Source organism: Acyrthosiphon pisum, chromosome A1, assembly GCF_005508785.2.
Source record: "Acyrthosiphon pisum isolate AL4f chromosome A1, pea_aphid_22Mar2018_4r6ur, whole genome shotgun sequence".
NCBI classification, from domain to species: Eukaryota; Metazoa; Arthropoda; class Insecta; order Hemiptera; family Aphididae; genus Acyrthosiphon; species Acyrthosiphon pisum.
Window position 1 is genome coordinate 60,444,398 of NC_042494.1, and position 13,521 is coordinate 60,457,918.

General features: G+C 30.7%; 1 protein-coding gene across 1 annotated transcript in view; it reads right to left on the reverse strand.

Moving 5' to 3' along the window:
- Positions 1–229: 229 nt before the first annotated feature.
- Positions 230–13,521, reverse strand: part of LOC100168249 (5-hydroxytryptamine receptor 2B) — a 106,252-nt gene continuing 92,960 nt past the window's right edge. The window contains exons 6-8 of the mRNA XM_001947518.5: positions 11,040–11,192; positions 4,923–5,204; positions 230–2,327 (exon numbers count right to left, since the gene is read on the reverse strand). Of these exons, the coding sequence (XP_001947553.2) occupies positions 2,015–2,327; positions 4,923–5,204; positions 11,040–11,192 (748 nt within the window). The 3' untranslated portion in view covers positions 230–2,014. The remainder of the gene's footprint in view (positions 2,328–4,922; positions 5,205–11,039; positions 11,193–13,521) is intronic.

Here is a 13,521-nt window from a genome sequence, read left to right on the forward strand (position 1 = left end):
TAATATACTGCTGCGGATTAAAACTCTTATTCAAGACAACAGAAAAAAAAACACCCTACACCGAATATTTAAGAACGAATTGAACAAAGTTTGAGTCATATAGAGTTGGTACATTTAACGGGAAACGAAGTGCACGGGATCAGCAGTTATTTATATAATTTAAATTATCAATAACAGGGTTCCTAATTTTTCTGGGGTTGAGTATATAAAATAAGCTACGTTAATTTTGTTTTATGGTTTTATTTATTCTTAAACTTTCATGAACACTTTTACATTTGTTATAATATAATAATTTATGAATTATTTTTTAAAATCGAAACAGTATGAGTTTTAAATAATAATGACATGATTATTATTATTTTTTTTATATATAATAACTCTTGTATTATATGAATACTATTAACTATAATATGTTTTTAGATTTAAAACGAATAAATAGCTACATTTCCACGCACATATTATATGATACAAATCTTCGAATAACAAACATAAATTAATTTGAACGTAACTTAAGACATTAAAAACACACTGCAGGTATATATATTTTATCAAAAAAAAAAAAAATGTATATAAAAGAAATTAAAAATGATAGCTAATCTATAACTATTTCTAAAAGCACTATAGGTGCTTAACAACACTATTTATTGTACAACTATAAATTGTTAACTATTAAACTAACTATTAACTATATAAATTCAGTAAATCAGTTTGATGAACAACGGTGTTGATGTAACAATAACTACCTACTTCCGGTACATTTTATTAAAAATATACAATAGTAAGAATAATATTATTAACATCTTAATCTTTGGTATACCCCTAAATCGTGCTAAAATATTCTTAACGCGTACCTATAATATTATTATCTATACCTACGAAATACTATAGATTTGACATGAAATAACGAAAATAAAAATGAAAAACACACCGATATAATATTTTGCACGTGTAAGTAATAATGATAATAATAATATAATATTTTTTTATGCGAAGAATTATTCGTCGAGCTCCCGTTTCTCCTGCCTAACTTACGGGACTCGTTATACCGATATCGTATACCTACTCAGATTTTTCGCAAATATGTAATTTTCGGATTGCTCATCAATTCAACGACTAAAAACCGCAATGCACCCTTATTATTATTTTTTCATCCACTCGAGAGGTGCGATAATTCACATAATATTACTTTCCGGTCTCCGGTGCGTTTGCTTTTTTTCCTACGAGATGGGTATTCATAAAGATTGATTGACCCTCTCCATCGTCAACGGTCATTATTATTTCCTGCGCGTGAAATGAACCCCCGATTTACATTACACGAAAAGGCGTAGATATGAATGCGTGTGTATAGGTGCCTTCGGGAGTGTGAGAGCACGGACATGGAGCGGGTGAGTAAGTGAGGGGAGAAGGAGGAAAGAAAGGAAGAAAGAGTGGACGCATATTGTGATATGTCTATTAATATGATAATAATAATATATTATAATGACTCTGGTTTTACATATTACAACGATTTCAGTGGGGAACATCGGCGAAAGTAAATCCGGAAGTGACACTCTGCACACACATATACAGCTGCAGGGTGTAAATGAAGGAATCAACCAACAAATGTAATATGAACCAACTATGCGATAACATTTGTTATAATCAACGTAGGAAGAATTAAAATTTTTATTTAGTATTGCAAACAAAAAATTGAAATATTGATTGCAACAAAAGTTCTAACATAATATCATAGCGAGTTAATATTACACTTGCAAATTCCTTGGACGACACGACCTTTATAATTTTATGTAACCATAATGAGGTGTATACGTACGTCTTATGCGAAACAACTCGGTATGATCGGACATAATAATATAATATTATGAGATCTATAACATTACCTATTATCGTTATAATATTATGATAACATAATAATAAAAATAACAATAACAACAACATAATATTACACTCGTATGTTTTCATGTTTCCAGACGACGTAGTCTGAGCGGAAACGACCACCTGATCCCGCTCGGGATCAATATTTGGCCGTGTCCTCTGGGCATTCTTGGACGAGAAACGAGTCTAGGTACTCGGGAGTAGACGTCGTCTTCTTAGACGCAGCTGCGGCGGCCATGGCGGCGACGGCAGTGGCGGCGAAGGTAGTGGTGGCGGTGTCGTTCACGGGCGGCGACGTGGTCAGTGGCGTGGACTGCAGCGACAGTGATAACGGCACAGTGGCGGCTCCGGCGGCCGCCCCAGATGGAGTGCTTATCAGCGCGGAGTGTCGGTTGTCCGTCACCGATCTGTACCGGTGAGGTCTGGTCTTGTGACATCGGCATTTGAGCAACCTGAAACAGACGGATCGCGGTAGAAACAATAAATACCGATTTGAATCGAACGACACGGCAACTCAAAATTATCGGTCAGTCAAGTGCCGATCCAAAGGCAACGCGAGTACAGGTTCGTTAAATAATAGGTAAATACGAGGTTTGGAAACTTAATGAAAAACGACTGACTTCAGTTAGTATTGAGTTAGGTAAACGCTATGAGAACGTTAAGTTATAAAATGATACCTTAAATAAAATATATTTTTAACTGAAAAAGTTTAAAGCTACTATAAACAGTTTACATAATTTAACTCAAATATTTATTTATTTTTTAATTAAATGTTTAAAATATAATATTACTTAATATTTTTTTAAAATTATAAGTAGCGTGCTACTAGATACTTTTCCTCTGCAAGGAAAACTGAAGAATCATAGACATATTTTTATTATAATGTTTTGGGTATAGTTCTGCCGTGGAAAAATATATAATACTATATTATAATAGCATTTTGTTAGGAATTTAATTTAATTTTTTTTTATATTTGCATTTTTATGACAATAAACAAAGCGTTACAAAATTGTGTTCGTGAAAATCAGTTAGAAAAAAGAGTTGTAAGTACCCATCTCAAAAACATACCTACATCTATGTTAAAATGCATTGTACGATTTCCTGTTATTGTATACTAACTGTAAAGAATTGGGCAATTTCACGTCAGTGTCAAATGCATTTTTAAATCAAGGAATTCAACAGTATATTAATTGTATTTAAAATTATTGTATAGGTACAATGTTATTAAATGAAAAATAACTAAATAATAAATTATTTTAACTGTATAAACTTGAAAGCTATAGTACCTAGAAACATGATTTTACTGTACAAAATATCACTCAAATTATCCAGAAAAAGCTGAGTTATTGCATTTGATACTTAAACTTGAAGTTGATTTTCGATAACTATAATATATTACTATATATTATAAAGTTATAACATTTTAAGTATTAGCTTTGATTGTATGAATATTTAATGCCCACGTAATAAATCCCTGAATCATGGAAATAATAATACTATTGAAAACTACAGTTTATTCTATTAAACTCATGTTAAAACCAGTGGCGTTTATAGGATTTCGAAACACTGTATAATATTTAATGTTGATTAGGTGTAATATAATAAATGTATATCAACAAGAACATAATATTATATAGACTATATTTCCTGTAGTTCCCCGAATATAGTTAAAATAATAATTAAAAGGCTCTCACTAAATTACCTTTACACAGTACATAATATAATATGTTCCCCGACCCAAAACAGCTATACCTACAATCATAATGCGCGCGAGAACACCGCCAGCACGTCGAACGTAATTTGTTTCGTCATTATCATTTTAACGTTACGTTTTATTGTTATACCACTATTGTTATTGCAGTAATTATACAACAATATATTATATATCTCTATACATTTTACCTTGTTCCGGAATTTTTTTTTTAGGTGTTTTATAATTTTTATAACCGATTACGTATGTTTGGATTTCATAGTTCATAGCAAAATATTAATTGCCGTTGTTGTGTAAATCGCCTCGTAAACGATATCGGCGAACACGAGCACGAAATAGTTTTACTTTTTCCTATTCGTGCGGATTAGAAAAGTCTGCGAGATGAGTAGAAAGGTGATGCGATAATTCACGAGTTATCAGCTGCAGCCACTATAGTCAGATAATAAACTTCAAATTATCCTTACGTAAGACCACAATAATTTGGATTTGGACGTGATGTTTTTTTTGTACGGGAAAATAAAGTAATAAATAATATAGTTTTCTATAACAGCAATGTCCTCGAAGTTTTTCGAAATGTACCCACCCCTGATCGATCGTATTCAATAATATTTAGCGGCAGTAAAAATCATTTGTCATCGTGCTATATTTTTGTCAGACAAATCTGAAATAAGAATTACACTGTTTTTTAAATACACAATGGAAACTTTATTTATATTACGTTAGTTTTTTTAATTGGAAAGTTCCAAGAACACTGCTCGGCCGATCATAAATTTAATTACAGTACCGCAATATTCTGGACCAACCCGTTTCAATAATCCGTCGGAATGAAACCTACCTCAAGCCACTACGGTTCTAATCAATAATTGTCCGCAATATTTTAACCTCAGTATTTTTTCGTATTTTTCCTTTTAGTTCCTACCCATCGTTATTATAGTTTTTAATATCATACGAAATTATAGCACTGAAAACCGTCGGCGAATGCGCAAACAAGTAGACAACCAATTTTGTCGCACCCAGCGGGGTGTGCTAGTGCGGGGGTGGGGGTGAAGGTGTCATATTATACCATATCTCACCACCTTTTTCTTTTATAAAATATATATTATGATGGAACAATGAAAGTATAATATTTGATTACTTTATTTATAACGTGGTCTGAGGATAGCAAAAAAACTCATATCCCCCCTTTAAAAAAAAATCTGAGCTCGTCACTGGTATACAGTACCTACCTAATATCGTAACAACACATTTACCTACTCGAAACTCAGACACTGTCGCGCTGACCACCTGTAATTAATTTCGGACCGTTCGTTATATAGACATATATTATTCAAATCACCTGATAAACGCGGCTCTAAATGTCTTGTTAAATATCGTGTAGATGATCGGGTTTATCGTCGAAGACACGTATCCCAACCAGAGGCACACCTCGGTAACGTGGTCGGGTACCGGGCAGCTTTCCTTTGGGCAGACGGCGAACACGATGTTCAGCAGGAAGAATGGTGACCAGCATAACACGAACGTGAAGAACACCACTCCCAACACTTTGCTGGCCTTTTGTTCGGTTCTAACGGCGTTGGCGGCCGCCAGGCTTTGGCGCTTCTGTCGGTTGGCGAGAAATCTGTAATGACGCTCATATCATTATAACAGCAGGTAAAAAATATGATATAATTTTTTTTTTGTTTTTTGTGAGTTCGCCTAACAATAGTATAAATAAAAGGAATAATAATGATAATATTAAAAAAAAAAGAAAATCACGAACATACAATATGTGTTTTTTTGACAGAATATATAACAATACTGATAATAATATAATAATTAATTGCATATTTATTCACTTTTAAAATATTAAATTATAATTAATATATTATTTGTGTTTATGAGTATCTACTATATATCTACCTACGCTGCAAATAACTTTGGAAAATGGAATTTTATCCCTTTTTTATATACCTGATGGCAATATTTCATTGACTATCATACAATTTGCAATTGAGTCGGAGTAACCGTACATATAAAATAATTATATAGGTACGTTTTAAATATCTGGACACATATTTGATCATGATAAGGTATAAAATCGTCTCTATTTATGAAAAATCTGTAATTGAAAACCAGGCATTTGTCCATACTCCATACTATAATATTAAAAATTCATATCATTTTTTTTTATTTTTGTGGTGAGGAGTACCCCAAAAGGCTTATAGTCTTTATTCGTTATAAAAAGGCGTTTATATAATACTTTTCAATACACGACAAAAATCTATTTGAAAATAATATTTTTGGAGAATTCATTGTAATTTATTTAATAGGATTTTTATAGGATTATTCTATACCTATACATACATATAATTATTATACTATCATAATTCAATGATATCCAGTAATAAATAACTTGTTAGTGGAATGTGATGAAATACAATTTTCAATACACTTAATATAATAACTAAATTCATTTATTTGATTGCAGCGTCTAACGAGTTTTTTTAATTCCACTTCAGACTGTACACATTTTATATCTCACACATAGCTGTTGGAGCAATTGAGTATAATAATTTATACATACTTTTCAACTAAATAAACGACTTTGTCATTTGTAATTCAATTACTATATGGACATATTATTATGTATAGTGTGTACCTCGAAACAATAGTTTTCAGTCATTACTCATTATGAACAAATTAATTTGCTCAAAATATATATAATAAACTATCCTTCATAGATGACAATAACTATCTATTATATAGATTACAATGTTATATACACACAAGATAAATTGATTAAAAACCGTTTTATTAAAGCGATTAACTTAATCAAAGCATATGTATATTATAATATTATACTAATAGTATTATAAAAACAATTTCTCTCATATATTATATAGTCGCTATTAGTAGACACTAATTATTACACTAAAATTAAATTATTTAAAACTAATCTCCCAAGACGTATAAAGGTTGTGCACGCAGCATCCATAATTTCGTGTTCCCGGAAATTAACATTAAGAAAATATTAAATACCAAAGCTGCACTAAGACGTATAGTCCATATATTATTTTCTAATATTTCACGAATTTAAAATGTCGAAAGTATTATATAGTTATATCCAAATTGCATTATGACAATGTATTCATTATATTTATATGTATTATGTAGGGATATGGTTAAGGTTATTAAATGGCCTTTCGTATAATAAAATGGTCGATGGATATTTTCCAAATAATGGAGGATACGTTAAATATATAACTAATAACAACAATTAAGTGCCATACACTTGAATAGGTTACGTGTATATTATTTTGTCTTACATTATCTAAGACCAAGGACACGTTATTTTATTCGATACGCCATCGTTATCGTATTACTCATCATAAATTGTGTGACACACTGACACTCATATCGTAGGTTATAACTAACATTGGGTAACTAATAAACTATCAAAAGAAGTATTAATAATAAAAGGTTGTAGGTAAGTAGGTACATAATATGATACAGAGATCGCTATAGTGATGCCCATTTTATAAATAGGTACCTAATAATGTTAAAACAGTAATAAGCTGAAAATTATCGTCGATAAAAAAAATGGATCTGAGTTGAATTACTAATTACTATAATAATTTATAATATTATGCAGGTATTTATAAAATTAGTGGGATTTAAAATCGTAATTTTTTCGTGAAATTATTCAATAGTTAAAGATTTGAGAAATGTATGAAATTATACAGTAAGGAATATTACAATAATAATTATTCACGTAACATTATTGTACTTAAAATGTAATTTTAGTCTGAAACTACAAATGCCTTCTAATTAAAATAAATATGATTATTGTGCAATTTAAATTAATTTAAAACCATATTTTTTGACGGTTGTAAAACGTAATGTTAGTTACTATTTTCAGACTCACTTGTGATGAAGACAAAATGTAATTACCGTTTGAAATGTTGAATAACATACTATATGATCGTATTATATTTATAATATTTAAACAGGATTGAATGGTATTGTACCTACAGAGAATAAGCATAAATTGTTTGTGAAAACCGTTTCGTATGTAAAGGCATAAAGAACCTCTCAGATTACAGTCATGGTCGATATCATAAATTTATATACGATACAGAAGAAGAAAACATTTTGATGTGTTTTTGGTTTTTATTTCTATGAACCGCATCACCACGTCATAGCTAATTTGTGTTCACAAGATCCAATATTATAATGTTAGATTTAATTTTGGAGTAAATTCACCTATTATCAAACTTAAAAATAAGATAGAATATTCTGTAGGCAACTAATGATCCGTCTATAGTTTTATTGATATTTTAATTTTGAAGTCTGTTATTATATTATAACTTTGTGAAATATTACAATTTTAAAACGCTTTTAACTCGATGAAAGTTAAAAATATACCATATTAAGTCCGCGAGCTCACCAAGATTCATTCTTATCGTTAATTATGATAATAGTAAATTCACCCTTTATTATTATTAGAGCTAAAAACACTAAATTAGATCAGCTGAACGCGAATTTAATATGCTACGCGTGGTTCAGATAGAGAAAATTAATAGTTCACCGACATCCTCTACTACACCTTAAATGGTTCTTTTCCACGCAAACAGTTTTTCTATATTAATAATATATTCTCGTAATATTATTACGCATAAACTAAACTAACTATGATACTGACATGGGAGTACTTGTAAGTTACTTTGAATTCATATTAAAAAAAAAATATTAAACATTTTCATTTTTCTCATTAGCTTAGAGTGTCCAGACGTAAGGCATATAGTTGGTTCACCGCGTATTATCCAATACGGGTGATACCACAATATGTATTTAAAAATTGCTGTAATATAAATCTTTCAAAAAGTGGGTGTGTGACGCCATCTTAATTTCCCAATATTAGGTGTGAAAATCAGACAACTCAAACAAATATTTATCAATTAAATATTTAGGTAAGCAATTCGATACTTTAATTTGAAAATTATTTCATGTATATTTGAATTTACAATTATATCAAACACAAGTCTTTTGTTTAATTATTTTTAAATAACAAAAAAATTACCAAAGTGGGAAAATATCGTACATTTTGTCACTATCTTTTTCGATATTTTGTAATAGTTTCTCAAAACAGTATAATATTTCTAAATTGGAACATTACTTTGCTAAAGGACCAATACACTCGATAAATCGATTTTTCTAATTGAAGAAGTTGTTCCGTGAAACTTTTGAAGCACTTTTACAACCCAAAAACTTGGTCACATATTATGCATAATTTAGAGAAAAAAAAATTTAATATTATACAGCAAAAAATAGGTCAAGTTTAAATCCTCCCTATTTTCAACTTAAATCTTCATGAATACATGTTTAATGGACACTCTTAAATAGAACATATTCATATACTATATATTATATTTTGTCGGAAATGATCAGATACCATTTTATCCCCCTCTGAAATATTCTGGCTGATTTATTTTTCATTAGTTAATAAATAATGGTTTTCATAGTCTGAGGTGGATCTATGCTTTTGGTCGTGTAATGCTGAATATTTGTTTTTTTTTTCAGAAAACATTTTTGGGGGCAATGAAAAATTCAAAAATGTTCTTACCTTATTTTTATAAATTGGAAATTAGTCAGTATTAAACTGTTGGTAAAATGTCAAGACAGCTGTGGTTTACTCAGCTCCTTTATTATTTTATTATTTTTTACTTCACTCTAAATAATTGAATAACCTTAAAATTAAATCATTGACTTTAATAAATATATAATTTAAACCTAATTAATATGTTGAAATATTAGGTGTACTTTAATAAGAGTTATAATGTAATTAATAACAATCAACTCTTATAATATAGTGGGTACGATTAAGGCATCCTCCAGATTTAGTAAAAAAAAAAATCACATCATAAATAGCTTAATTTTTTAATTAATTTTAATTCCATGTATTATTAATAACACCAGACATTTTCTTGAGAAAAGGTATGTTTATAAAATTAAAATTATAATCTTCAAACTACGCACAATGGAGCACAGCTTCCTTCAAAACTTTTATCCAGATGAATTGTTTGTATATAAGTCAGACGTAAAATAACTATTTTCTTAATATTTATAGTATTCACTATTCAATGCAATAAATTAATATTATAACCGTTTAAAATAGTAATTTGATTATTTATGAGCATTTTTTTTGTTCATCGTATAATTACATGCTGTAATTCTATTAGTTTTACGTGAATATGACATATATATGACATATATATGACATACATTGTAAAAGAAAACGTATTCGAAACGTAGCGTATTTAACTTCAGCTCAGAAACGAACCTCGAATAAACTGCGGACTGATTGGTAACGCCATTGAAATAGTGATTATAGTGGTTTTATCAATTAGTTAAATTTAAGTTCGCTAATATTATTCTCGAGAATAAAATATGAAAATAACGAAATAACGGTCATCGCGCGACGGTGGTTATAAAACCGCGGTATAGTCTACTTGCATAACCAAAGGGATAATAATATTATAATGCGTTTTAAAAATTAAGTCGTATAATAACAACAAAAACCCGTATTTCGAGCATTTCTCCGTCTGTCAGACGGTGGTCTGTGTGTGTGTTTTTTTTTTAAATTGTATATTATTAAACGCAATCGAATCCATCGATTCGGGTACATGTACTACGTCTTACGCCAACGCGTTTGTTTCGTTTGTATTTCCCGAGCGTTCGGGTAATATGTTTTCTTCGGCGGCTATTACGGCGCATTATTCTGTGTGGGTACCTCTCGTAATCCGTGTGGCTCGGTGCCTACACTATGGCAACAAAGGTTCATGTGGGGGGGGGGGGGGCAAAAACCTGATGCAGTTCGTCAATATTCAATGGCTCCCATTCGTCCGACGTCGGAATGTTTTCCATTCATTGCGTGCGGCAGAACGGGACGGGCATGGGGTCGGGGGATGGGGCTGTTTCCTCGGGTTGATTGATCCGGTGTACGGGATGTTCACAATAGGGTAGAAATCAGTTTTCTCCGTTCGCCGGACGAAAAGTGCGCAAAAATCCATAAACCGACCACCGGCGGAGACGGGACGTGAGCTTTCGTTCGCCTAGACCAGGATACCTATTATACATTTTATGCGTCCTCCGACAAAAGAGGTACCTACCTGTATAGGGTGCTGCGGCTACGTCGGTGGTCGGAAAAAAAGAAAATTGAAAAGGTAAAAAACACCGATCTCTTTTTTCCCCTTCATGAGTACAATAATGCGCCGGCAGGTGTATTATTATACGGTATTGATCATTGTTATTGGCCGAGTGTGCTAAAAATGTGTTCCTAACCACCGAGACGAGGGTACACATTTTTTACGAGACACGGACCTACAACAGTTATAATATTATGTGGACGGTCAAGCGATCTGCGGCAATTTAAGCTTGACCGTATAATATAATATAGTATTATACGTTTAAGTACCTCAAATTCAGTGTCGACGGGTTCATATTCAGCTGAAGTCTGAGCGTCTTCAACCGGAAATTCCTCGAGTCACTGGCGCCAGCAGATACCGCGTCGGGTATCTGCGTCTGTTGATCGCACTGTTTGTTGTTGTTTTTGCCCGGCTGTAACCGCCTAAAACAATAACACGTCGTCGGTTCAATAATATAAACAATATTATATTAATTATAATATATACCGGATACTGGTTGCCCCAATTTTGAAATGCACAAACGTCCACAAGTGTGGTGCGCTTATAATATTACATACATGCATGCAAAACACGTCTTACGACATTTCTATACCTACGTCATTCATACTTAATTCCATGTGTCTCGCCGAGCAGATTATTGGATTTATTATTTTTTTTTTTTTTAACTTAGACTTCAATATAAGTAACTAAAATAATAATATAATACTGTAGAAGAACACTTATGATGTGATATCAAAATTGACCATGCTCTGTGGGGTCGTCAAATGCAAACAAACCAATGGACAGAGATATATTAGATATATTTTATTAATTTTTTGTCTTGTTTACATATTTAATGCAGAACGCTGGTTACTATTTTGAAGTTATATGATTGTATTCAACAATCAACACCATTCGACGATTAGTTTTTTTTCGCGATGATAGAAACCGCGCATAAAGAACGACAAGACCATGATAATATCATTATGTAAAACTACAACCCTTTTAACTTTTGACAAATGCTTCGTCATCAGCTTTTCATTCAATACACACATGTGACACCCATGGTCATCGGATGTATAATATTATATAATGTCGTGTACATGAACGATAACTCAGTTGTTTCCATATTTCCTTGTGGACGCCGCTGCGTTTTAATTTTTTCGTAATGTCGATATAGTGTTATCAATTTATATTTTGTATTACTTTTATAATATCTTCGTTCAAGAATTACTGATCTATTATTTTATTATTGTAATTATTATTATTGTTACGATACAAAAGAAATAAATTGAGCTTAACTCAGTCGACCAATATTAATCGACAGTCGTCATTAATAAGGCGTGGACACAATTTATAAAGCGGCAGTGACACGTTTAAGTCCGACATTTAATTTGGCTTTTCATAATAAATGATAATCGTAGTGATGAAGTAGGTGTATTAATAATAAATAAATATGTTTTATTTTTCAGATGAACTTTTGAATAATCTCTGAGAACTATATTCTAATAATTTATACTTTTCGAACGACTTCAATATAGGTAGTTCAAATATAATTGTGAAAATCAATGATATTACGGCTTTCAAGTGGTCCTTTATTTCGTATAATTTTTTTTTATCATATAAAAATGGTGTAATTTATAACATACAATCTGCGTGTAAAATTAATACAACAAGCAAATTACATCACATATTATTATAAGGTCGCAATAAAACTAGACAGGGAATTGAAACGTGTTAATTTGAAGCTGGAGAAGGGTCCTGGCTATACTATCAGTTCCTTTTCAGGCGTCTAAGAGGGTTACCTGGAGTTCGTTTACTTGACTGAAGAACCTCAAGTGGTCGCTAACCCTTTGTGAGTTTTTTTGCACGTGATGGGAGTAAATTTGTTTAATGCAAAGGCCTTTGTGGAGTGAAATATCACTTATATACCAGAAAGGTAAGGTTATTTGATGTAGTTATAGATATTTATTATGTTTTAAATTTAAATAAATATTTATAAAAATACATATCTACTTATAGTATAAATATAAATATATATCGTAATATTATTCGATATTCATTATGAGGTATATCTAAAATTATTTTTAAAAAAATTAGCAGTAAATTATCAATTTCATACAAAAACATTGATAGATTCTAATATTTTTATCAATTTAATTCAATTATCAATTAAACTAAAATAAAAAAAATATTTTTGGATAACAAAAAAAAAAAGAAATTATAAATTTATGATGCCTGATTTTTCCGGAGTATTTCTTTGAAAATGTGTTGTGCGAAGGTTGGGTTGGTACTTATGTTACAAGCCACTTTTCTTGTTATTTTCTTGTTCTGAATTTAAAAGTTGTTACGTATTTTGAATAGTTTTGCAAATGTTCAATAGATTAGTAAATTCAAATGATTAAAAGTTAGAAATATAATAAGTTTTGAAGAAAACTAATCATAAGTGAAACACTGAAATACATGGTGGTTATAATTTTATTCAAAACAATGATATTTACTCTCAATCTTGTGCGAGACGATGAAACAGTGTAAGTTATTAGATATAGTTACTTTACTATGGTTGATGTCCTATGATATTGTTGTGTATTTTATTTTAGTACACTAGGTAGAGGACAACATATTTAAAAAAGTTTTATCTAAACAATGGCAGTATTTTTACATAAAAATATAACAATTGACAAGAGGGTTTTAGTAATTTTTGTACTTATTTATCCGGTTAAAAAAAATAAATACCACCTATGTGGTTTATTAAGCATTTTTTGTTTTATA